The following is a 26,741-nucleotide window of genomic DNA, read 5'->3' as shown; positions in this document are numbered from 1 at the left end:
TTTAAATAATGGCTACTAATTTGAAATGTTTAAAGCTTTGTACATTTTATACAGTCCAAGTAAAACTTAACTGTGGATCAAATCTGGCCCTTGTTCTCAGATCACTTTTTTTTATAAATTTAATTTATTTATCTTTAGAAGGGAAGGGAAGGAGAGAAAGAGAGAAATATCAATGTATGGTTGTTTCTGGTGCGTCCCCTGCTGGGAACTGGCCCCTGCTGGGAACTGGCCTGCAACCCAGGCATGTGCCCTGACGGGGAATCGATCCTTGATCTTTTGGTTCGCAGGCCCGTGCTCAATCCACTGAGCTATACCAGCCAGGGCAGATTACTTTGTTTTATGGCTGTGAGCTCCTTTCCTTTCCTGAACTTTATGCTCCTTCATTATAAGGATCATTAGTGTGTTCACCTCATAGATTATTTTGAAGAATAAATAAGATGTATATGTACATTTTAATAAGCCTGTTCTATGAGTATGTACACTGTAATCCTGTAAACCTTCAACTGCTATTTTCATGATTAGTTCTATAGCCAGTCAGCAAGCCTAGTGGGCACTGAGTTCAGAGTAGTGCATCAAGGCTTTGCTGGCAGCTGCTCTAATTAGAGAATGAGAAGCCTCTCTGTAGAAAACTAGAAACAGACCTACTTCTAAAAGACAAGGTCTCAGTGTCTAAGTGCTGTACTCTAATAGTGAAGGTCTTACACTCAACCATTACATGGAACCATGAATTTTTCTGGGAGGAAAAATCCAGAGAAAATCATGGGCTTTGGAGTCAGATAGATCTGAGTCCAGGTCTTGGTGACCATAGACAGGTTACTTCACCTCTCTGAATCTCACTCAAATCCCTGATTTTTAAAGGAAGAAAATAATGTTTATGGACAAGGCCTGTTATGAGGGTCACAAGATTCTGTGTAATGTCTCCAAAGTGCCAGGCCCAATAGCTGAAAGCTCCCTAAGCATTAGTGCTCTCCTGCCTTCCAATATTCTCAGGAACCCCAAAGACGCCCAAGGCAATGGCTCCTCTACTGCCAAGAGGAGCCCTCTTGGTCCAAGGGGCACCTCTTGGTCCAAGAGGCACTATAGGGCTGGGGCAAAGGGACAATACCTGGGGACCAAATCTACTCCACAACCACTTCATTTCTGCTCCTCTGAAATAACCGGTTTTATTGAGACATCCAAGAAAAGTGGTGTTAGTGAATTATTAATTCATGTCAGGAAAAAAAAATAGAACAGATGTCACAATATTAGCATAGTTTTACAAGAAACCACCCCATGGAGCTCCTGGAATGATCTAGAATATATCTATGCTAGCTACAAGTACAAAACATGTTTTCCTATCATCTGCACAAACTTTGCCTCAGGGCATCTACTGTTGTTTTTAAAGCCAGGATACTGAGTCATTATAGTTACTACTGTAATTACTGTAACTGCTACATATTTATCTGTTGATTCATGAGGAGTTTAAAGGGCCACAGGAAAAAGAAAACCGACCCAGTTAACAAGTTGATCAGGGTACACCTAAAATGACATAGAGCAGGCAGCTGAGTCATTCTCAGCGCCAGGAGCCCTGGCACACCCTGTTTGCCCCCTACTTTTACCTCTTCCCGCAGCATGGTAAACAGGAAGTTCATCAGGACAGCATGTTTGCGAGGATACTTCTGACACAGGGCACTGATGGCCTGGACAACCACCACCTGAGTCAAACAGACATTCATAAGCATCAGCCTCCTGTCACCAGGGTGGAGTTAACTTAGTTCGAGTGCCAGTAAAGTCCTTCCTTAGGTAAGGCCAGGCACTAGATGTGATACAGGTAGTGAAACAAGGGGAACTCTATCCTCACCCTCACGGAGCACAGTCCCTGAGTCCCTCCAGGGCAGGGTGGCATGCAGAACAGTCCTAATAGTCTCAGATCCATACTCTAGGAACCCAAACTCTACTTTATTACTCAGACCTCAAAGTGAGTCTATGAGCCCCCTTTCCATCTCACTTGTCCTGCTTCTCTTCCTACCATCCCCAACTCCTTTGAGATTCCCCTCAATCAGCTTTCCTGGCTCCTCTTTGGGTCTCCTCTCCTTCCCTCACCTCTCCCCTCCCCTCCTCTCCTCTTCAGCAGCCTTATCTCCTCTCATAGTTTTAACCACCTCTTCTATGCCACTGACTCCCCAGATCTTTGTCTCTTGTCTGAGCTCAATGTTTCCACATGTCTACCAGATAACTCCACCTGGTGCTCACAAACACAGCATGTCTGCAAATCACCATCACTACCTTCCTCCTTCCTTCATCCAATACATAACCTTTCCCTCCCCAGCAAACCGTTGATCAATGGCACCACCATCAACCCGAACTGGAAAACAGCATTATCTTTGACAACATTTACTCCCTTGATCCTTACAACATGCCCAGCCAACTGGCTGTACAAAGGAACAATGTAGGCAAACACCAGAGGCAGGACTATGCATATCTCCCTAGTCCAAACCCTGTGAATAGTTATGTCCTCTGAGTCCTCAGACCTGAATAGCCCCTCAGATCAATCCTAGCTCAGTGGCTGGGGAATATGGAGACAGGGCACAGGGCATCTTCCTGACTCTGGTGACTGTGGATGTTCCCAAAGTACCCCAGGTACCTTGAATTCATCCGAGATCTCTGACATAAAAGAGGAGATCTGCTTCATGAGGCGGTCGATGCTGCTCTCACTGCCCGTCTTGAGGAGGGTGGTAATGGCCAATGTGGCAATGCTACGATTTGAATCTGTGACCAGGTTCTCTAGGTCTAGATTGCAGGCTGTTACTGCTGAAGGATGTTTCATGGCAACCTATTTTGGGAGGAAAGAGATAAAGAGGACAGGAACAAGAGATAAAAATAGGACTTCTGTCATTCCACTGCATGGCTCTGGCCCAGTCAGAGGTCCTTTGGATAAACTCATCCTACCATCTGGTACAAAGTAACTGAGGCCAGGGCTACACCCATCCAGCTAAGGTTAGGGATTAGGAAGTACCTCCAACTGGATCAGGCCACTTCCCCTGACCCTCTCAGGCCAGGCACCTCTTTCACCCACCACTGTATCCTTACCTTATTGAGGGTTCGGACAGCAGCATAGCGGAGGGCTGCCTTGGGTGAGCTGCAGAAAAGCTGGAGCACTGTGGGGAGACAGATGTCATATACCAAGCTGCCCTCACTGCTTGGCAGCTAGAAAAAACCCAGGTAGGCCTCCAGGGAGGGAAGAGAAACAGGGCATTATAAACATGCAAGGGCTCTGAGGTTGTTCAGACCCAAACCCTCTGCTCGTTTCCCTGCTGGCACCCCTACCTCAAACAAAGAGGAGAGTTCTCTCCTTGAGTCCCTGAGCCATGAACACAGAGGCCTTAATGCATGTGACAGCCCAATGGATCTCGTGAATGATGAGGGCTGTTTACTGAGCATCTTTGTGTGCTAGGCACTATGCTGATGAGCTGTCAAGCCTTGTCTAGTGGATTTCTCAGCACTTTATGACGCACCCAGTTATTATGCCCATTTAACAGATAAGGAGACTGAGGCACAAAGGGGTAAAGAAACTAAAGTTACTCTAGGTTAGCAGTCAGTAAATGGCAGAACCATGAATGAAATCTAGGACTGCCTGCACCTGAAGCCTCAGGTGCTGACCCCTGCAAGGTAGAATTCGATTACTCTCTTCTGAGGCACATACAGAAACCAACAGAACTTCCTCATTCCTGGCTTAAACAATGGCCTGAGTTCCTTCTATGCTGGTGCACATTAGCACCAGCTAATGGAAAATCAGGGCTCAATTTTGCATGGAGTAGTAGCAAACATGGCTACTGTTTTCTAAGGTGTCCATGTTCCTTTCTATAGCTGGCTTTTATCTTCGTGTACTTTTTCAGAACTTATTTTTGTTTTTCTTAAAATAAGCTTAACTTTTATTTTGAAGGCTCCATCTTATTTATGTCTTTCATTATTCTAGAAATATGAGGAATTTAATAAGGGCGAATGAATACCCAAATTAGTGAAATGAATTCATTTAGTTCTTTAATTTTTGTCTCTAAGAAGGGAGACTTCTTTCCACACCTGAATCCCATCTCTCTGCTTGGGATTCTACTATTTTTATGGAGGTTAGAATAAAAGGTCCATTCATTCCAAAATATCTGCAACTCCAACTATCCTGCCATAACATCTGGGCTTTCACTGGGTTTGTCCCTTCTAGAACACTAACCCTCTCTCTGAATATAGTACTCCTCAGAACCCCTTCTTTTCTAACTTCTCAACATACCCACTTTCCATTACCAACCACTTGGCACATCACATGCTTGCTATTCTGATACACAATGAGACTGCAACACCTACTACAGGGACTGGTACAAAAAAAGCGATAAATGAATGTTCAGACTAGATCAAAAATAACTCGAGATGGTATACTCCCCATAACAACAGCAAGGAACACTTGCTGTATTCACCATAGTGCTAATTAAGCACTATGCATACTTCTAAGCCATTTGTATAAATCACACAGATTTACTGCCTACTGTAAGCTTATGTAATAAGCACAATCACTATCCACATTCTAGAGAAAGTGAAGCATGGTAGAGAGAATGGATGACTTGTCCAGGCTCCCTCAGCTGCTAAACAGCAGAGCCAGGACTTCCACCCTGGCTATCAGGCTCCAATGTCCAGGCTCTGAAACACCCCTCTGAATTGCTTTCTCCTTTACATGAGACAGCTCAGCCCCTAGACAGCATGCACTGGTTTTATAAATCCTGAGTTCCTCCACCAGGCCCCCTTACCTGACAGGCTGTAGAGCAAATTTGAACCTCACCTCTGCCACGTCCCAGAGTCCCAACCACTTTAGTGGTACAATGGAACTAAAAGTACGCCATCCCTTAAATGCAACACATGAGAGAAGCTCCAGTAGAGTGCCTGGCACAGAGCAGGTGGATAGTAGGTACTAACTCCTTTTCTTAACATTAGACTGTGGCCTATTTGAAAGGCATTTTCTTTCTTCACCAGACCCCTATCCCAGGGCCTAGTTCCTAGCAGGCAAAAATGTGTGAGGCTGGGGTGAAGGAGTATCTGGTAACCTGACACAGCTGGGGCCAGCTCTTTGGCACTGCAGCCTGGCAGATTCACAATGGCTGAGGCAGCCTCATAGACAACCATCTCATGCTTGTTGCGCAAGCAGCTCTCGATGAAGTCAAACAATGGGCTGTCATGGCTACAAAAGAACACAAGCAGTAAGAAGTTGGAAATAGCCCAGTGTGGTAGGTGAATGAGGAATTATGTAATGAGGGGAGACAAGAGCCATTACCTGATGTCCTCCTCCTCTAGCTGCTTGCTGGCCACCCGGATCATCATGCAATAGGCAAAGGGAGACTTGAGGCCATGTCGAGTGAACTTGCTAATCATCTTATTGACAGCCAGGCGGTCATTCCTACGCACATGGTACAGGAGCCCTAGTGCATGGTACTAGAGGACAAAAAATAGCAACAGAGTACAAACATGTGAAGCCTAGGACTACAAACTGTATAACCCTGGGAAGGCCACTGTATCTCCCTGGATTTATCCTTCTCATTTTTAAAATGGGAATCATAGTAGCTGTCTCACAGAGTGGCTGTGACAAGTTGCCCAGATGGTGTGTATAGATAGCTCCTGACACAGTGCTCAACAAACCACACGAGTATTATCTGTAGCTTTTGTTCTGTCCCTAATTATAGCAAGGGCTGTAACAGACATCATAAGTACAGATGTGAAAGGGGACAAAAGACACCACAGAGATGAAAGAATGGGAGGAAACTCAGTATCTTTAGATAAGAAAGAAAAAGAAGGATCTGGGCCCTGAGCATGGACGTGTATTGTAAGGTGTCATGCAAGACACCTCAGATACAAGACCTTATGATGGTAAACCCTACATAGGGAGATATTCTTAGCCCACGGACTCATGGCTGGTACTGGCAAAGAGAGATCTAGAGAACCTGAAATTCAGGGACTCTGTTCTAGAGATGAAAGATGCATAAAGTTATTTCCTGTCCCTTCTCCTCTTTTCTGTTTCCTTACCAGAGTGGCACTGAAATGCTAAGAAGGCTGTGGGTGCCTTCTATGTGAGAAGCTTCTCTGACCCTGGAAAGTGTTTTGAGGGGCCACAGCTGACTCTGGAGATGAGAACGAAGGGTGAGGAAAAAGAAAGGAGATAAACACACAGGTACTACCTTACAGGTAAGCACCAGGTGTGTCAAATGTGATAGACACTGACTCATTTCATCCTCACAGCTTTGTGAAGCAGAAACTCATTCCTATTTTACAGACAAGCGAACTGAGCAATACACAGATAAAAGGAATTATGGGCCTAGAACACTAAAGAAAAGTTCCATAGACCAAAGTCCCACCAAGACATTTCCATGCATCACTAACAAAGCCAGCTTGGCAAGGGCCCTCTGCCTGACTGGGCAAGGTTTGCTGCATCATGCACCCCCCAAAAATACTCATCTGTTTATCAAAATACTTTAATATTTTGGTACCAGGCAGCAAGCAGTCTAACCGAAGCCTGCTGTGCCCCCCCCCCAGCCCCCATCCAACACAGCAATCTCCCTATAATCCAATGACAAAAGGATTGAAGTCTGCTATCTAGGGGCCACCAGGATCTCTGTGGTGAGAGTCCATTCTGACTGGCCAGTGCCATGCCATTTATGTCTAAATATTTCAAATACCACTACTCTGCTTATACCTCACCTGAACCATGATGTTATCACTGGATGCTGCCTCCTGGGCCTCATTCACCCAGCGCTTGACCACGTCAAAGCTGCACTTCAACAGGTGCTGTGAGCAACAGGGCACATTAAGTGGCAGACAAGCAGGAGGAGGCTCTTCCATCACATATCCTGGACCTGGCTTACAATTCAGCCAGGCCCTACTTCTTAACTCAGACAAAGCTCAGGACCTCTCCATTGTCCTTGTCTTGAGATGGCATACAAGCATAGGATGGTTCCTACCCTCCCTCTCCCAGGCCCACCAAACTCCACCAAGCTGTCACCCCAAAGAATGGATCAAGGCCATTCAACTGCCCCTCCTCAACCAATCCAGAATTACCCAGCACTCTTCACTAAGAAGGTTAGAAGGACTCTCAAATCTGAGGATACAGAAACATTTTTTATTACCTACTGGAAAACAGTTCTTATATTCTCTTCAGTTTCCTGACTCTACCCTCCCAACCCCTGGTTTTGCAGGGCCCCAGCTGCAGCTACATACCAGGGAAGACACCAGGGCAGAGCTGGAGACACTGGGCACCTTGTCCACAATAGCCTGTTTCATGTACCGCTCGATTGCCTGCAGCATGGTGCTCTGTGGGAAAAAGAGGGCAAGAGGGGACCCAATCAATCCTCAGCAACCTTCAGAAATGTAGGTAATGGGGTGTGGAGCAGTGAGGTAAGGAGGAAGCAAACGTGTTTCCTTTTCACCATACCCTTCCACTTCCTTTGCCCAGAAGATGGGGAAAACCTAAAACATGCAAAGAATGAGACTGAACACTGATTGAAAAACAGGGAAAAGACATGGCTGGGTAAGGCAGTAGACTTACATCAGTGATCTGGCAGAGGGCTCGCACAGCTGGGCCTCGATAGTTGTCTTCTTTCCCAGTCATGTCCTTTGTCAGGCTGCAGGGGGAGGAAGGCACTGTCAACATGCTGGAGCCTGGCCTGCACTCCCCACACCAAAGTCCTCACCCACTCCCCTCAGCACCACACTTACCTGATTTGCTACACGAGTCTCCTAACTAGGAGACTCTGTTTTTGTGCCATCCAAGCCACACTCCATGAAGCAGCAAGATGGATTTTTTTTTATAAAACTCAAAACTGACCAGGTCCCTCGCCTGCCTTCACTAAAACATTTCCAAGGCTTCCTACTACCATTACCATCAAGCACGAGCTCTTTAACAAAAAAGTCCCCAAATAAACTGTGTGCTCTCTCTACCCCAGTCATTTGTGTATACTGTTTTCTTAGCCTGAAGAACTCCTCAGCCCCTCACCTTAGCCTCCGTCCTGCTATTTCTCACTCCTCCTTCAGGATTCCATCCAGATAGGTCTTCTGATCCAAATTCAAACTGGGTGTCTTTCTGGTCTGTTCTCACAGCCTGTCTGATTATTTCTCTGTGAATTCTGGGGCTGCAGAGATTATGTCTATCTTATTTGCTGCTCTATTCCCAGAGCTAAACATAGGACTGATGGACAGTCAATAGACATTATCTAATTGAACCTATAAATGAATATATAACACCTCCATCAATAGCCCCCTCCCAAAAAACTGACAAGAAATAAAAGAATTAAACCCGATTTCTTAAGAGCAGGGATTATACTTTAGTCACATCTTTCCCTTGAATCATGCAGCCTAATGTAGAAACCAGTACTTAGTAAGGAAGCCTGTTTATATACCTCTTGCATTCTCTATGTCCATTTTTATGTTTTCTCTTGGTACTCACTAAAGACTTTACGAGAGTTCTAGGCTGGCTCAGGTGACAAAGAGGAATCAAGGGAAGGAAGGGTTTGTGCCCGAGCTAAGGCCAGAGAGTTAAAAGGGAAACAGCACACTCTGGAGGCTGCCATGGGGTGGGGGCAGTGGTAAATGCAAGATGAAGGAGTCAATCAAAAGTCTCATTCTCTAGTACACATGAGAAAAAATGGCCTCGGTATCAATAGAACCCATCAAAGGAATCATCCAGACCCGGGACTTGCCTACTGGTGACGATGATGACATCCTCTGCAATACAAGACATCTCCTTGATGGTCAAGTAGCACATCCGTCGGAGGGTAGGCTAGGAAAGAGATGGACAAAGCCCTATGACCCCTAGCCCAGCATGATGGCCAGTGTTAGAAAAAGAAAACTCTAGACTACACAAAGGCAGTCCACACTGAATGGCGGAGTCACTTTCCTTTGGCCCTCCTACCACCCTGTCACTGCTGTCTTCTCTCAAGGAAAGTTGGGGTTGGGGCACTTACATCGTTAGACTGAAAGAGCTTGGTCATGGCAAAAAAGGCCTCAGTTGCTTCAGTGGTCCCCAGGTGCTCTCCCTATTTTAATCAAGAAAAAAGTCTCAGCTTGGGATGGAGGAGCCATAAGGCTCTTCTTGCTCAATCAGTCCAGGCCAGATCCTCAGCCCCCTGAAGAGATTCCATGAAAGGCAACACATCAGAGTTGAATGCTGAAGGGACCCAGAGTTGGGCTCTTGGCGACAACCACACAGAGGCTGTTGAATAGCCAAAGGCTATTCTACTTGTGTACTCCAACATCCCCCAAGACTATTTCGTCCACCCCTAAGCTTTACCCTGTTACCTGATTTATGAGGTAAAGGATCTTGGTGAGAATGTGAGCACATTTCCGAGGGTTGATGGGAGTTTCATTAAATACACGGGCCTAAGAAGAAGTAACCAAGGATAATTACTTTGTAGCCCAGTTTATTTCCCCTCCATTGACTACTCTCAAGCACATTCAAGGGGTGAGAGGTCCCAGAGTAAATAAATATACTTCCTTGGATAAGCTTATTTTCATAGGAGAGATTTTTTCTTTAATTCATCTATTAACATCTCCTGAAATCTTCAATTTAAGTATTAGTTAGGAATGTACTGATTAACTAGCATATACTTAGTAAACATTTGTTAACTAGAAAGAGAAATGAAGAACAACAAAAATGTAAGCATAATAAACTCTTTCTAGGAACAAAGTTTTCCTGTCTTTCAAGGAATGGGTTTCTCCCCTATTATTATCTATTTTTAATTTTTTTAAACGACTTTATTTATTTATTTTTAGAGAGGGGAATGAAGGCAGATAGGGAGGGAGTGAAACATTAATGTGTGGTTGCCTCTGGAGCACCCACTGCTGGGGACCTTGCCTGTTACCCAGACATGTGCCCTGACTGGGAATTGAACCAGCAACCCTTTGCTTCACAGGCCAGCACACCAGCCAGGGCTCCCCTACTGTTCTTTAAATAAGAACTTTGAGTGTGTTAGCATCTCAATCACATTCACCCTGGACATAATGATGATATATAGAGGGGTGCAAATAACACTTGCCTCCTGGAGTACTGCACTCTTCTCAAGGTGCTGGAATGGGTTGGAGCCTCCACCTATAATCAGAGAACCGAGAAAACTGAGTAGAGGTTGTGACTCTTAATTTCAAAACTTTCTCATAGATAAGGGACAGATGTCCCTACTGTCTGCCTAGTCAATAGTCAAGTTGAAGCTCCTCTGAATGGCAATCAAAGCTCTACAAGCTGCATATAAATCATACCACTCTCCTGCAAGGGTCTCTCTCAACTCCAAACCACTTACAATCACCCAGCATCCATAGTACAGTCCTTCTGTGCCTCTCATAGTGTATTCTTTGCCTTACATTCATTTATGCAAATGATACTTAACTGAATCCCTATTACATGTGGGGACCACCATCTCCCAGTGACTAGGATTTCTTTATAGCAGATATTTGTGGTTAATTACATGCTTTACTATTTTTATTTTGTTTATATCTCTCTCCCCGACAATGCCTGTGACTATTCTAATACTCCTAGCTTAGGCAGTGAGTATTTCACTTGTTCTACTGTACTATGACGGCACAGTAAGTATTCAATGTTTGCTGAAAATATAAATGAAAAAGAGTTCAGGCTCTCAGCTGCAGGGAACTGGATAACGTCCCAATTTGGCCAGCACCAACGCAGCCCCAGCGAATTCCAAGAGATTCAATGGAGAAAGGAACAAAGGAGCATCTGCTACTTCCCCGACAGATGTGGAAACTGCGGCCCAGAAAGGCGCGGGATTCACTGCTTGCCACCCAAGGTCACCCAGTGAATCGTGCGTAATCTGAGCTACAAATCGGGGCAGTAGAGCATGCTTGGGCTCTCCGAGGCTTGCTCTTGACTAGCTGTGGACCTTCGCACAAGCCTCTGTCCTTCACTGGACCTCCGCCTCGAGTCAGTACAGAAGTCCTGAAGGAGGGCTCCCAGGTAAGGTGTTGAGATCCTGCGCGATGGCCCAGCCTACCCCAGGCCTAGCTACATGACTGAGCTCCTCACCCGATTCCTCGTCTTTCTTGTCCAATTTCTTCAGCATGGTGGTGCTGGCGTAGGAGTAAAGCAGCAGCCGTTCACTGAGCAGCGGCGGACGCTAAAGAGCATCTGATGGCGGCTCTGTACAAGCCACTTCCGGCCGGCCACGTAACCCTGCACTCTGCGCCCGCGCGCGCTCCGCGCAGGCGCAAAGTACAGCACTGTGGCGCAGTCCTCCTTTAATTTTATCCTAGTCGGGAATAGGCCTACGCCAAGGGGTCTGCAGGGATTGGCGGCTGGGGTGGGGTGGGGGTGTTGGGCCGCGGGGTAGCGGAGGCCTTAGAATAGAAATTGGCGGGTACCGCAGGTCAGTACCCTACGTCCACCTTAATCTATACAATAGGAGTAGCATTTTGTTGTGGCGTAAATTTAAACAGGCTTTCCGGAAGTGAGGTCCCTAGCGCACTGGCTAGCAGTAGACCCCCCGCCCCCCCCCCCCCCCCCCCCCGTTTAATGTTATCTGTTATTATTACCGCCTTTTTAGGGAGGCCTCTCTAGCCACTCCTCACTGTAGTCCTCTTCTCCGGCTTGAATTTTCTGTCCAGCTCAAGTCACCATCTAATAACAGACTATTTTTACTTTATTGCTTTTATTGCCTTTAATTCACTGCTGTAACATAGTAGATGCTCAGTAAACTCTTGTTGAATAAATTAATGCTTGAACTTGCTCTTAAAATGTATTGAATACGTGTGCTTCTGGTGTAAATTGTTTTGTTCTTTAACTTTCAGAGATCTAACTAAAGTAAAAGATAAGCTTAGAAACTTTAATACGCTTTTTAGATGCTTTGGGTATTTATCAAAATGCACCGCCCAGCGATGGGGGCGGGAGAGATGGGAAGAGGGGAAAATGAAACAGTAGCCAGGGTTTCTCTTCCTAGCGAGTTCGCCGGCCTTGAGGCCAAAGTAAGGGCAGTGCTAGCCAACCTGCTAAATTGCACGGACTACCGCAAAGCCAAGTCGGGATGACTAAGCGCTGCGACCCGCGAACTCAGCCTGCCTCTGGAGGGAGCCATCGAGGAAAGGAAGGAGGCCTGCTGAGCGGAGAGGAGCGCAGGGGTCTGGGACGGAGACCCGCAGGGGAAGGTGGGTTAAAACCGGAGAGAGGGGGTGGGGGAGGGGCCAGCCTTCCCGATCTGCGAAGTACAGCTAGTTTTGGGACTGGCTGGAAGCTGGGGATGGGAAGAACGGTCTTGTGCCAAGGAGCAATTGTCAGTGGCCAGAAAGATGTTCAAAAATCTTTAACCAGTGGCCCTGGGAGGGTAGCTCAGTTGGTTAGAATGTCGTTCTAACCTGCCAAGGCTGGGGATTCAGTCTCTGGTCAGGGCACATACAAGAAGCAACCAAGGAATTAAACAAGTGGAACAACAAATCGATGTTTCTCTCTCTCCCCCACTTCGTCCCCTTCTCCTTACCTCTCTCTCTCAGACAAATAAATTTTAAAAATATTTAACTAGTAACCCCGCTCCTTATCCAGAGGCAATCATCCAGAAGAAGAAAATAAAATTGTTCACTCTAGGAGCTTGCAGCAAGAAAATTGGAAACACCCAAAATGTTCAGCAATAAAGGGATGATTATGGGAATTATGGTACAGCCATGGATGAAATATTCTGCACTCTTTATAAAGGAATATTCCTTTTCTGTTTGGTTATTGTTTTTAACTTATTTTTTAAATTTTTATTGGCATACGATATATTAGTTTTAGGTGTACAACGTAGTAATTAGACAAAGGGATATTCTGATTCGGGAGGCAATGTGCAAACTTCTAATAGTAAATGAAACATTAAAAAAGAAAAGCAGGGTGTAAATGTATTCATAATTAAGGTGAAAAAAATTTGCTTTGTGGTTAAAAACCAGAAAAGAACCCCAGAGATTGGGTTTATTGTGCTAAGATGGTGAAATACTGATAAAGAGTTAAAATATCCTTTCATGTATCAAAGGCAAGTTTTATAAACTTCATCTTTAAAATGAGAATTGTGGGTTGTGACTCCAGCTTTAAGAATTGGTTTATAAATAACTGTAAGGTTTTTATTATTTTTAAAATATAATATACATTTGCCATGATAATTTCTAAGTCCTTTGTAGAAACACAGAATACTGGAAGTACAAGGGAAACTGGGGAAATCTGGGTAATATTGGTAGATTGTATCATTAGCAATATCCTAGCTGTGACTTTATTTTTATTAATTTTACTAGTTTTGAAAAATTGAGACAAACTCTACATACTTTAAAACTTACCCTTTAAAAATGTTTTTATTTATTGATTTTAGAGAGAAGGGGGAGAGAGATATTAATGTGTTCCACTTATGCATTCATTGGTTTCTTTTTTTAGGTTTCTGTTCTTATTGATTATGCTATTACAGTTTTCCCTATTTTTCCCACTCTATCCCCCCTCCACTCTGTCCCCTCAACCCTCCAGCATTACTCCTGCCCTTAGTTCACATCCATGGGTTTATATATAAGTTCTTAGAGTTCTGTGTTTCCCATATTATTTTATTTTATTTTTTAAATATATTTTATTGATTATGCTATTACAGTTGTCCCATTTTCCCCCCTTCACTCCCCTTCCACCTACATTCCCCCTTTTTAGTTCATGTCCATGAGTTGTACATATAAGTTTTTTGGCTTCTACATTTCCCATACTATTCTTACTCTACCTCTGTCTATTTTCTACCTACCATCTATGCTACTTATTCTCTGTACCTTTTCCCCTTCTTTCCCCCTCCCACTCCCCTGTTGATAAACCTCCATGTGATCTCCATTTCTGTGGTTCTGTTCCTGTTCTAGTTGTTTGCTTAGTTTGCCTTTGCTTTTGTTTTAGGTGTGGTTGTTAATAATTGTGAGTTTGCTGTCATTTTATTCCTCATAGTATTGATCTTCTTTTTCTTAGATAAATCCCTTCAACATTTCACATAATAAGGGCTTGGTGGTGATGAACTCCTTGAACTTGACCTTATCTGAGAAGCACCTTCTCTGCCCTTCCATTCTAAATGAAAGCTTTGCTGGATAGATCAATCTTGGATGTAGGTCCTTGCATTTCATGACTTGGAATACTTCTTTCCAGCCCCTTGTTCCCTGCAAGGTCTCTTGAGAAATCAGCTGACAGTCTGATGGGAGCTCCTTTGTAGGTGACTGTCCCCTTATCTCTTGCTGCTTCTAGAATTCTCTCTTTCATTTTAATCTTGGCTAATATAATGATGATGTGCCTTGGTGTGTTCCTTCTTGGGTCCAACTTCTTTGGGTCCTGGATTTCCTGGAAGTCTATTTCCTTTGCCAGATTGGGGAAGTTCTCCTTTATTATTTGTTCAAATAAGGTTTCCACTGGTGGCTGTTCCTCTTCCCCTTCTGGTACCCCTATAATTCGGATGTTGGAACGTTTAAAGATATCCTGGAGGTTCCTAAGCCTGTCCTCATTTTTTTGAATTCTTGTTTCTTTATCCTTTTCTGTTTGGTCTTTTTTCCTCCTTCTGGTCCACTATATTGATTTGAGTCCCAATTTCCTTTCCATTACTATTGGTTTCCTGTGTATTTCTATTCATTTCAATTAGTTTAGCCTTCATATGTTCCTCTAATTTGTGACTAAAATCAACCAGTTCTGTGAGCATCCTGATCACCAGTGTTTTGAACTGTGCATCTGAAAGTTTAGCTATTTCTTCATCACTTAGATTTATTGGCTCTGGGGCTCTGAGTTGTTCTTGCTTGTTTTGATCTGTTCGTGCTTGTTATGTATGAGGAGGTGTTCACCAGGCCGGGGCCACCCAGGTCGGTGGTTTGTGACGCTGCATGTGTGGGCGGGGTCAGAGAGGGACATTGGCAGTCCCCTCTGCCACTTTCCGCCACTGCGGCCTGCACGGTCTGTCTCACTGCTTCGCTCCTTCACTGGCTTATCTGTGCTCGAATGTGTGACTGTGGTCAGCCCTCAGTGGGTCCACCCACTCACTACTCCACACCTGGGATCTGCCTACGGCTGCTGGTGCGCCTGTGTTGCGCACCTGGGTCGGTCTGGTGGATCTTTCCTGCCGGACCCCACTCTGCTGCTGGCTCTGCCCCTGCCCCTCTTAGAAGGGTTCGTTGTTGTCAGACTTGTGTGTGTGGTTTGGCTGCGTTTTTGTTGCTAAAACTTTGTTTGTTTTTAATTTTTTATTTACTTATCTTTAGAGGGGAAGGAGAAAGGGAGAGAAATGTCAATGTATGGTTGCCTCTCATGCATACCCTTCTGGGAACTGGCCTGCAACCCAGGCATGTGCCCTGACTAGGGATCGAACCACGATACTCTGGTTCGCAGGCCCGCGCTCAATCCACTGAGCTACGCCAGCCAGGGCTAAACTTTGTTGTTTTTAAACTTAGTTGTGTGAGAAGGTGCAGTGCTTCCACCTACACCTCCATCTTGGCGGAAGTCACTGAATTTTTACTTCTTCATTCTTTTCTGGTTGGATGTTTCTTTCTTCCTTCTTGTCCACACTGTTAATTTGAGTCCCAGTTTCCTTCCCATCACTATTGGTTCCCTGTACATTTTCCTTTATTTCACTTAGCATAACCTTCATTTTTCCATGTAATTTGCAACCATATTCAACCAATTCTGTGAGCATCCCGATCACCAGTGTTTTGAACTGTGCATCTGATAGGTTGGCTATCTCTTTGTTGCTTAGTTGTATTTGTTCTGGAGTTTTGATCTGTTATTTTTTGGGGACTTTTTTTTTTTATGTTGACATGCCTGTTATGGAGTGAGCGGTGGAGCCTTAGGAGTTCACCAGGGTGGCCCACATTGCTGGGCTGTGATGCTGTATGTGGGGAAGGGGTCCAAGAGGGAACAATGGCGCTCGCTCCGCTCTCTGCTGGATTTCAGTCACTTCCCCTGCTTCCCACCAGCAAATTGGCCCCTTCTGCTGCTGATTCCCATGTGGGTGGGTTTGTGTATGTTCTAGTTAGGAGCCTGTGGGTCTCTCCAATGAACTTTCCTGTGAAGTTGGGAGTTTCTCCTGCTGCCTCCTCAACCGCCACAGGTGTTTGCTTTTTTTTTTTTAAGAGATATGTATTTATTCTTGACATTATCTTTTATTTATTTTTTAAAATATTTTATTTATTTATTTTTAGAGAGAGGGGAAGGGAGGGAGAGAAACATCAATGTGTGGTTGCCTCTCCCTGGGCCCCTGCTGGGGACCTGGCCTGCAATCCAGGCATGTGCCCTGACTGGGAAATAAACCTCTGACGTTTTGGTTCACAGGCGGGTGCTCAGTCCACTGAGCCACACCAGCTAGGGCCCTACAGGTGTTTTCAATCAGTGGTTTGAGGCTTTATTTCCCCACTCTGGGTTGTGCAGTCTCTTTTGCTTTTCCTTTGTTTTGCCTGGTTTATCTGCTCTGGCAAATGAGGGATTACCGCTCCACGAGCTGCTGCCTCAGTCTTTCCAGCCTGCTGCGGCCTTGTGAGCCCTGTTCCACAATCGGCTTCCTCTCCTGTCAGTCAGCCAGCCGCTGCTTTGCCTCAGGTCCTCTCGCTGCCTCCCATCCCCAACTCTGTCCCTCCTGCCTGTCTGGATGAATGTGTCTTCTTTAACTCCCTGGTGGTCGGACTTCCATACAGTTCGATATTCTGTCAGTTCTGGTTGTTTTTTGTTTTTTAATTGTTGTCCTTCTTTTTGTCGTGCTAGGAGGCACAGTGTATCTACCTACTACTCTTCCATCTTGGCCGGCAGTCCTCTGCAGTTCCTTTTTTTCCCTGAGGAAATTCCATAGTTTTCTACAGTGGCTGCACCAGTCTGCATTCCCTCCAGTAGTGCACTAGGGTTCCCTTTTCTCCGCATCCTCCTCTCCAACACTTGTTTGTTGATTTGTGTATGATGGCCACTCTGACCAATGTGAAGGGGAATCTCATTGTGGTTTTAATTTTCTTCTCTCTGATGGATAGTGGTACTGAGTATCCTTTTGTATGTGTCTCGGCCCCCCTATGTATCCTTCTTGGAGAAGTGTCTGTCCAGGTGCCCAGTTTTTAATAGGTTTGTCTTCCTGGTGTGGAGTTGTATAGGTTCTTTATATATTTTGGAGATCAAACCCTTGTCAGAGGTATCATTGGCAAATATATTTTACCACAGGGCTGGTTCCCTATTCATTTTTCTGATATTTTCTTTAGCCATGCAGAAGCTTTTTATTTTGATGAGATCCCATTTGTTTATTTTTTTCCTTTTTTGTTCCTTGCTCTGGGGGACATACCAGTGACAATATTGCTTCATGGAATATCAGATATTTTCCTGTCTATGTTCTCCTCTAGGAATTTTATGGTGTCATGACTTATATTTAAGACTTTTGTCTATCTTGAGTTTATTTTTGTGTATGGTATAAGTTGGTCATTGAGTTTCATTTCTTTGCCTGTAGCTGTCCACATCTCCCAACACCATTTGTCAAAGAGGCTACTTTTACTCCATTTTATGCTCCTTCCCCCTTTGTAAAATATTATTTGACAGTAGAGACATAGGTTTATTTCTGGGCTCTCTATTCTGTTTTTTTGATCTATGTGTCTGTTCTTATGCCAGTATCAGGCTTTTTTAAATTACAGTGGCCTTGTAATACAGTTTGATATCAAGTATTGTGATCCCTCCTACTTTGTTCTCCTTTCTCAAAATTGCTGCACCTATTTGGGGTCATTTATGGTTTCATATAAATTTTTGTTATGTTTGTTCTATATCTGAAATATGTCATTGATATTTTAAAAGGGATTGTGTTGAATTTATAAATTGCTTTGGGTAGTATGGACATTTTGTATGGTAATTTTTCCAATCCTTGAGCATGGTACATGCTTTCATTTGTTTGTATTTTCTTTAATTTCTTTCTTCAGTATTATGTAGTTTTCCAAGTACAGGTTTTTTACCTCCTTGGTTAGGTTTATTCCTAGGTACTTATTTTTCTTGTTGCTATAGCAAATGAGATTTTTTCCCCTGACTTCTGTTTCTGATATTTCATTGTTAGTATACAAAAATGCCTTCAATTTCTGAATATTGACTTTGTATTCCCACTGTTTGGCAAATTCACTTATTAGGTCAAGTATTATTTGATTGAGTCTATAGCACAGGTGACAAACACAAGGCCTGTGGGCCAAATTCGACCCTCCATCTTGTTTTATCTGGCCAGGCACCTTGTTTCTACCCAGCAGCAGCACCAAGTTCCTTGCCCCTAATTAAGGAGTAGTAACATTTATACATTCCTACAATTACATTAGGCCCTTTGAAGGCAACTGTGAAGCTGATGTGGCTCCCAGTGAAAATGAGTTTGACACCCCTTGTTTATAGGATTTTCTATGTACACTGTCATGTAATATGCAAACAATGACAGTTTTACCTCCTCCTTCAAGAATTATATTGAATAAGAGTGGTGACAGTGGGCATTCTTGTCTTGTAACTGAGTTTAGAGGAAGAGCTTTCAGTTTTTCACCATCACGTATGATGTGGACTGAGGGTTTGTCATATATGCCTTTATTATGATGAAGTACTTTAATTCTATACCTACTTTATTTAATTTTTATCATAAATGGTTTTACCTTATTAATTGCTTTTTCTGCATCTCTTGATAAGATTATATGATTTTAACCTTTCTTTTGTATTATATTGATTGATTTTTTTTTTTAGATTTTATTTATTTATCTTTAGAGGGGAAGGGAAGGAGAGAGGGAGAAAAATATCAATGTAATGTTGCCTCTTGTGCGTCCCCTGCTGGGAACTGGCCTGCAACCCAGGCATGTGCCCTGACTGGGAATCAAACCTCGATCCTCTGGTTCGCAGGCCAGCACTCAATCCATTGACCTACACCAGCCAGGGTACATTGATTGATTTGTATGTGTTCAACCATCCTTGTGCCCCTGTAAATTATGGGGGCAACCTCTCCGCGAGTCTCCCCCCCCCCCCGCCACGGACACACGTGAATGAGTAAATATGGCCGAATGGCCGAGAGATGCTGAGATCTGTTTGGGATGGAGGAGTGGGCTGTGGCCAGTTTCTCTGGGGAGAAAGAGGCCAGCAGCACCCACTTTCTCTGAGGAGAAAAAGGCCCTGAGCACCCTCTTCCATAGCCTTTTATTGGGTTGTAATATACAGGAATACAGGGCGGCAAGGATCAAACAGTAGATAATGTTTCAAAGAGATCTGAGGGCTTCAGAGTCTGAGTTAGTGTCTGTCAGGAAGAGAGTTGCAGAAACTTTGGCAGACATACTCATTTCCTCTCGGACCCTTATCATATGAATGAAAGCACTCTTAGCAGAACAGATTTCACATGTTTATCAGGAAGTCTTTGTGGTGCCAGATTTTACCCCAGGACACACTCTAGCAAGGCAAGGAGCTGTACCTCTCCCCAACAGGTATTCAGGCTTAAGGGGATTAGAGCCAGGAAGCACTTCTCCCAGGAGACATGGAGACTCAGGCTATGTCAAAGCCGGGGGGGGGGGGGGGGGAGGGACAACAGTCCATTGCTCTTTGTTGCAGCCTCGAGAGTCCTTCCATGAAGGCCTCCCAAGTGATCAAGTCTGGCTTAGGTTGCCCCCCTGCTGTGAGGAGTCTTACCCGTCATTGACTTCCGACCAAGCTTTGGGGGCAGGGAGAGACACTGAGGCAGCGTTTGCTACCAGAGACAAGCTTTGTCTCCTGTGGCTGGCATTCCAAAGGTCATCTCTTGCCCTTAGCCACAAGGGGTAGAGATACAATTCCTAAAATCAGGCAGAGCGGTTTACAACATGTAATGAACCCCACTTGATAGTGAAGTATTATTTTTTTAATTAAAAAAAAATTTGCTGTCCAATTTAGTTTTTATATTTTTCTGACTTTATGTATATTTTATTGATTATACTATTACAGTTGTGTCATTTTTTTCCCTCCTCTTTATTCCCCTCGGCACTGCACCCCACCGCCCAACAGCAACCCCTCCTCCTTAGTTCATGTCCATGCGTCATATATATAAGTTCTTTGGCTTCTCCGTTTCCTATCATTGTTAACCTCCCTCTGTCTGTCTTATGCCTACCATTTATGCTTCTTATTCCCTGTACCTCCCCCCCCCATTCTCCCCTGTTGTGAACCACCCTGCCTGGTTTCAGAAACTTTAACCCTCCCCCCAACCCATGGCTAAGGCTGAGTGAGCTACCTTCCAACCATAAGCCATTAAGGAGACAAAGCTTATCTGCCTGGCAGGGGCATACCCTCTGTTCCTTTTACTTTATCCTGCCTGGCCCCCAATACTTGATTGGTTAGCCAGTGATGGGTAAGACTTTTCAAGGGAGGAATGACCTAAGACAGGCACAATCAGTGAGCCCCCAGGGAAGGACTTGGGGGGCTATAGCCAAAGGGGGTGATGGACCCTCACCCCTTGGGTTTGACATGGCCCGAGTCCTCATTCTGTCTGCAAGAAGTCTCCTAATTTCTTGGCTGCTTTACTGCCACTGCCTGACTTAAGCCTGAAACAATGACAGAAGGCGGTATCGCCCTGTGCTGGAAAAGTCAGGTTCCTGGGTGATAAGGCCTAAGAATACATAAAATCCTGTGAAACCTGCGCCACTAAGAATGCTCTCAATTAAATGATAAGTGTGCGAGTGGGAAATGAATTTGTTTCCCAAAGTTTTGTAGCCCTTTAGCTAACTCAGAATAAGTTAGCCCTTTAGCTCTGACTCAAAATAAGTCCTCCTAGTTCTTTGTATGTTATCTATTGTTTGATCCTTACTGCCTGACAATGATCAATGAGCTTTACCTGTATTCCTGTGCAAATTGAAAGCCAATAAAAGCTTGTCAAGGCTCGGCGTGTTCTCATCTTGAGAGAGTAGCCCGGCTGCTCTGAGGTGCTCTCCCCTGGAGAGAGTAGCCATGCTGTCCCTTTTCCTCCACAGGACTCAGTAGTTCATGTGAATGTATCTCGTCTCATTCATAACTTCTTGAACACTGCAGGCTGGTGTCCAGGTCACTCCTTCACCCACTCCTGGCTGATAACCTTCCATGTGATCTCCATTTCTCTGATTCTGTTCATGTTGTACTTATTTATTTAGTTGGTTTTTTTTTTTTTTTAGGTACCGTTATTGATGGTTGTGAGTTTGTCATCATTTTACTGTTCATATTTTTATCATCTTTTTTTTTAGATAAGTCCCCTTAACATTTCATAAAATGTGATCTTTATCACATTCAAACTCTTCTTCAATTTATTGGAAGAGTTTAGGAAGGATAGTTTCAAATCTTCTTTGAATGTTCAGTAGAATTCAGTGGTGAAGCCATGTGGTCCTGGACTTTAATTTTGGGGATGTTTTTGATGGTTGTTTCGATTTCCTCACTGCTGATCAGTCTATTTAGATTTTCCAGTTCTTCATAATTCAGTGTAGGAAGGTTATATATTTCTAGGTTCTTACCCATTTCTTCTAGGTTATTGAATTTGGTGGCAAGTAGTCTTTCATAGTATCTGGTATGATCCTTTCGACATCTGTGATGGCTGTGATCTCTTTCATTTCTGATTTTGTTTATATGGGTCTTTTCTCTTTTTCCTTAGTCAACCCAGCCAGGGGTTTGTCAGTTTTAGTAATCTTTTCAAAGAACCAGGTCTTTCTCGTAATAATTTTTTTGTATAGCCATTTTTTTCTCTATTTCATTTAATTCCGCTTTAATTTTTATTATTTTCTTTCTTCTGCAGAATTTGGGTTGCTTTTGTTTTTCTTTTTCTAGTTCTTTAAGATGTAATGTTAGGTTGTTTACTTGGAGTTTTTATCTTCATTTATTTAGATAGGCCTGTAATGATATAAACTTCCCTCTTATTATATTTTCACTGTATCTCAGAAATTCTGATAAGTTGTATTGTCATTCTTGTTTGTTTCTATATATCTTTTGATCTCACCTTTTATTTCTTTTTCCACCCAGTCATTTTTAGTAGTATGTTGTTTAATCTCTGTGTATTCGTGGGTTTTGTCACTTCCTTTTTGCCATGGATTTCTAATTTCAAGGCATTGTGGTAAGAGAATATGCTTGGTGTAATTTCAGTCTTCTTGAATTTGTTAAGGCTAGTTTTGTGACGCAACTTAAGGTCTGTCCTTGAGAATGTTTCATGTGCACTGGATAAGAATGTATAATCTGATAAACTCAGATGAAAGGCTCTATAAATGTCAATTATGTTCCTTTGGTCTACTGCTTCACTTAAAGCCGATATTTTTTTTTTCTCACAAACTACATGATTTTATTTATAAAATTCAACATATTGCCTACTATTTTTGCTCGTGTGCATTTAAATATTCCTGTTTCGGCTTTAATTTTTTCCAAATAAAGGTCTTTATTGATTTTCTGTTTGAGTGATCTATCTAGAGCTGTCAGTGGAGTAATACAGTCCCAACTATGGTTGTGTTTTGGTACATTTCTCCTTTTAGTTCTGTGATTGCTTTATGCGTTTTAGTGCTGCCTGATTGGGTACATATATATTAAGCAGTGTTATGTCTTCTTTTTTATTATTATTATTTTTTTAATTTATTTTTTTTATTAATTATGCTGTTACAGTTGTTCTATTCCCCCTTTATTCCCCTCCACCCTACCCCCCCATCCCCACCATCACCCCCCCCTTTAGTTTATGACCATGTGTCTCAAGTCCTTTAGATTCTATATTTCCCATGCTATTCTTGCCCCCCATCTATTTTCTATCTACTGTCTATGCTACTTATTTTCTGTACCTTCTCCCCCCTTCTCCCTCCTCCCACTCCCCTGTTGCTAACCCTCCTTGAGATCTTCATTTCTATGTTTCCACTCCTGATCTAGCTGTCCTTTTAGTTTGCTTTCGTTTTAGGTGTGGTTGTTAATACCTGTCAGTTTGTTGTCCTTTCATTGTTCATGTTTCTTTAACTTCTTTTTCTTAGATAAGTCCCTTTAACATTTCATATAATAAGGGCTTGGTGATGATGAACTCCTTGAATTTGATCTTATCTGAGAAGCACCTTATCTGTCCTTCCATTCTAAATGAAAGTTTTGCTGGATAGAGCAATCTTGGTTGTAGGTCTTTGAATTTCATGACTTGGAATACCTCTTTCCAGCCCCTTCTTGCCTGTAAGGTCTCTTTTGAGAAATCCGCTGACAGTCTGATGGGGACTCCTTTGTAGGTGACTGTCCCCTTAGCTCTTGCTGCTTCTAGGATTCTCTCCTTCATTTTAATCTTGGCTAATGTAATTACGATGTGCCTTGGTGTGTTCCTTCTTGGGTCCAACCTCTTTGGTACTCTCTGAGCTTCCTGGATTTCCTGGAAGTCTATTTCCTTTGCCAGATTGGGGAAATTCTCCTTTATTATTTGTGCAAATAAGTTTTCCACTGGTGGCTGTGCCTTTCCCCCTTCTGGTACCCCTATAATTCGGATGTTGGAGCGTTTAAAGATGTCCTGGAGGTTCCTAAGACTCTCCTCATTTCTTTGAATTCTTGCTTCTTGACTTTTTTCTGTTTGGCCATTATTCGCTTTCTTCTGGTCCACTCCATTGATTTGAGTCCCAGTTTCCTTTTCATTGCTACTGGTGTCCTGTGCAATTCCATTCATTTCAATTAGTTTCGCCTTCATATATTTGTCTAATTTGTTGGTATAATCAACCAGTTCTGTGAGGATCCTGATGACCAGTGTTTTAAACTGTGCGTCTGTGAGTTTTGCTATTTCTTCATCGCTTAGATTTATTGGCTCTGGGGCTCTGAGATCCTCCTGCGCCATTCTTGGTCTGTTCGGGCCCTTTAAGTGTGAGAAGCCGGCGCCTTGGATTCCCAGGTCGCTGGGTTGTGACGCTGTATGTGGGGGCGTGGCCATAGCGGGGAATTGGCGACCCCCTCTGCCGTTTCTCACAGCTGGGTGCGGAGGAGCAGTGCCTTAGGTGGTTCACCAGGGCCGGGCCACTCAGAGTCGCTGGGTTATGACGCTGTATGTGGAGGTGAGGTCAGAGCAGGGAAATGGCGGTGCCCTCCACTGCCGCTTGCCGTGGGGACCTGCCGGCCGGTCCAACCGCCTACTCCCTCGCCTGTCCGCCCTCGCACAAATGCGAAACCTCAGTCAACACGCAGCCCCGGGCCCGGCTGTCTCCCCCGCGGTCGCTCGCCTGGTTGCTCGCTGGATCGCTCACTAGGTCTGACCCTGCGCCTGGATTCCGCCGGCCTGAGTGTGCCTGGCCGAGTCCTCCTGTGCAACCCTGCTCCGCCAGCCGCTGGTTTCGCCCCTTACTGGTCAGGCTGAAGAATTTGTTGTTAACGGACTTCCGAAAAGTTCAATTTTCCATGTTCTGGCTGTGTTTTCTGTTGCTAAAATTTAGTTTTCTCTAATCTTGGTTGTGTGAGAAGGCACGGCACATCCACCTATGCCTCCATCTTGGCGGAAGTCCTGTTATGTCTTCTTGATGTAGTGTTCCCTTTATCATTATAAAATGTCCATCTTTGTCTTTTGTTACCTTTATCTTTAAATCTGTCTTTGTCAGATATAAATATGGCTACTCCTGTTTTTCTGTGGATGTTGATTGCTTGGAGATTCATTTCCCACCCTTTTACTTTGAATCTACTTTTGTTTTAGCAGCCTAGATGTGTTTTCTGAAGGCAGCATATAATTGGGTTTTGTTTTTTTTTTTTTATCCAGTCTGCTACTCTGTGCCTCTTTATTGGTGAATTCAGTGCATTTACATTTAGGGTAATTATTGATATATGAGGATTTCTATAGCCATTTTATCCTTTGTTTTCTGGTAGCTCTGTGCCTCCGTTGGTTCTTTTCCTTTGTGTTTCTGTCTGTTGCTTTTGTTTGGTGGTATTTGATACTTCATCCCTGCGTTTCCTCTTTTTAATTTTTTTAAAAAGCACCATGGCTGATGTAGCTCAGTGGATTGAGCACAGGCCTGCAAACCAAACAACCGCCGTTCAATTCCCAGTCAGGGCACATGCCTGGCTTGCAGGCCAGTTCCCAGCAAGAGACACATGAGAGGCAACCATACATTGGTATTTCTCTCCTTCTCTCCTTCCTTTCCCCTCTAAAGATAAATTAGATAAATAAAATCTTTTAAAAAAGCTATGTGTCTCAGTTTTGGGGGTTTTGTGTGTGGTTACCATTAGGTTTATGAATAAGAAAGTTTCATATATACAGTTTTTTTTCTTTTGAATGTATCTGATCTCTGTCCTTCTTTAGAAATTCAGACCTTTACCATCTCTCTTTTTATGTGTTTATTGTCACAGATTACCCATTTTTATGCCATAAATTTATTTAGTGGTCTTACTGGTGTGACCTTTGATTCTTTGTTTTAAGTGGAATAACCCCCTGGAGAATTTCCTGCAATGGAGGTGTTCTGGTGATAATTCTCTCAGCTTTTGTATGTCTGGAAAAGTCTTTATTTCTCCTTCATATTTAAATGATAACTTTAGTGGATATATTATTTTTGGCTGGTAATTTGTCTTTTTCAGTAGCTCGAATATTTGGTTACACTCTGCTGGCTTGTAGAGTTTCTTCTGGGAAGTCTGATGATAACCTACTTGATGGGCTTTCCTTTATAGGTCACATCCTTCTTTTCTCTGGTTGCTTTGATAATTCTTTCTTTGTTATTAATTTTTGACCTTTTTAATACAATGTGCTTTGGAGATGACCTCTTTGGATTGAGGTAAGTAGGTGTTCTGTTTCCTTCTTGGATTTGAGGATCTATTTTTTTTCCATAGGTTTGGGAATTTCTCATCTATTCCCTTCTCCTCTTCTTCTGGCATACCTATTATTGTTTTTATTGCTGTCTCTGATGGAATTAGATAGTTCCTGTACAGCTCTTTAAGTTTTTTTTTTTTTTTTTACACTCAGGTCTCCCTTTTCTTCTCTGCATCATTTTTAGACTTCTATCTTCAGTATCACTGATCCTTTTCTCCCTTTGTTTTGCTTTGTTTCCTATGTTCACTAATTCATTTTTTATCTCTTTCATTGAATTCTTCATCTTCAGGATTTACATTTGGTTCTTTTTTAAAGCTTCAGTCTCTTTAGTGAAGTATTCATTTTGTTTGTTACGTTGTTTTCTGGGCTTGTTAAATTACCTCTCTGTATTTTCTCACTTCTTGATGAGTATTTTCAGTAGTGCAATCTTGAATTCTATGTCATTCATGTGACATATTTCTATGTGTTCAAGTTTGCTTCCTGAAGATTTTTTAATATTCTTTCTGAGCTGTCTTGCTACCTTGGTTACTCATGGTATTTGATATGCTCCTTTTCTGTTGAGGCATGTATTTATAAATGGCACTTGCCTAGCAAATTACTACAGAGGTCTTCCTATTAATTTTCAATAGGTGGTACTGAATCACAAGTTTTTTTTAGCTCTATGAAATCACAAATCTGATGGCTGCCTTCATTATAGCCAGCATGCTTAGGGGTGGGGCTGTGTTTGGGGATTGGCTGTCTTGTTTTGCCCTCTCAGTCATGGTGATCTTTTTGGACCTCAGCATGATGCCCCTACCACACACACCCCAACTGGGGATCTGTTACAGAGTGTTTCCTTTGCTCAGAGGAAATGGTAATTCTGTAGTACTAGTTGTCAGATTTGCAGATAAGTTGCTCTGCAGCCCAACACCAAGGGTGATAGGAGGTGAGTTTTGAGAGCCTATGGGGCTCTGTAGTTTTTTTCTTTGTAATGCCAACTGCCAGACAGCCAGACATGGCATATCCTGTGTGCCATGTCCTTGCCCAGGTGTCTTGGCTCAGACACAGTTCACA

The 26,741-nt window shown here is 43.4% G+C and overlaps 2 protein-coding genes across 7 annotated transcripts in view; one reads left to right on the top strand and one right to left on the bottom strand.

Annotated features, from left to right (window-relative positions):
• The window catches only part of COPG1 (COPI coat complex subunit gamma 1), a 30,715-nt gene extending 19,541 nt beyond the window's left edge, over positions 1-11,174 (bottom strand). The window contains exons 1-13 of the mRNA XM_037131668.2: positions 11,036-11,174; positions 10,041-10,093; positions 9,304-9,384; positions 8,970-9,041; positions 8,706-8,785; positions 7,556-7,631; positions 7,228-7,320; positions 6,712-6,798; positions 5,294-5,451; positions 5,067-5,200; positions 3,070-3,137; positions 2,624-2,812; positions 1,599-1,694 (exon numbers count right to left, since the gene is read on the bottom strand). Of these exons, the coding sequence (XP_036987563.1) occupies positions 1,599-1,694; positions 2,624-2,812; positions 3,070-3,137; positions 5,067-5,200; positions 5,294-5,451; positions 6,712-6,798; positions 7,228-7,320; positions 7,556-7,631; positions 8,706-8,785; positions 8,970-9,041; positions 9,304-9,384; positions 10,041-10,093; positions 11,036-11,072 (1,224 nt within the window). The 5' untranslated portion in view covers positions 11,073-11,174. The remainder of the gene's footprint in view (positions 1-1,598; positions 1,695-2,623; positions 2,813-3,069; positions 3,138-5,066; positions 5,201-5,293; positions 5,452-6,711; positions 6,799-7,227; positions 7,321-7,555; positions 7,632-8,705; positions 8,786-8,969; positions 9,042-9,303; positions 9,385-10,040; positions 10,094-11,035) is intronic.
• Positions 11,175-11,956: 782 nt separating this feature from the next.
• Positions 11,957-26,741, top strand: part of CNBP (CCHC-type zinc finger nucleic acid binding protein) — a 47,946-nt gene continuing 33,161 nt past the window's right edge. For 2 of the 6 annotated variants that reach the window (XM_037131677.2, XM_037131670.2), the window contains exon 1: positions 11,963-12,150. In XM_037131677.2, the coding sequence (XP_036987572.2) occupies positions 12,030-12,150 (121 nt within the window). In that variant the 5' untranslated portion in view covers positions 11,963-12,029. Of the gene's footprint in view, positions 12,151-26,741 lie in introns of all 6 variants that reach the window. The other 4 variants (XM_037131676.2, XM_053670304.1, XM_037131673.2 and 1 more) reach the window with 4 other exon arrangements.

The sequence above is a fragment of the Artibeus jamaicensis genome, unplaced genomic scaffold (assembly GCF_021234435.1).
Source record: "Artibeus jamaicensis isolate MK-2021 breed Jamaican fruit bat unplaced genomic scaffold, CSHL_Jam_final contig_558, whole genome shotgun sequence".
Lineage (NCBI taxonomy): Eukaryota > Metazoa > Chordata > Mammalia > Chiroptera > Phyllostomidae > Artibeus > Artibeus jamaicensis.
The sequence above is the reverse complement of the archived record's forward strand: the minus strand, read 5'-3'. Positions and strand labels throughout refer to the sequence as shown.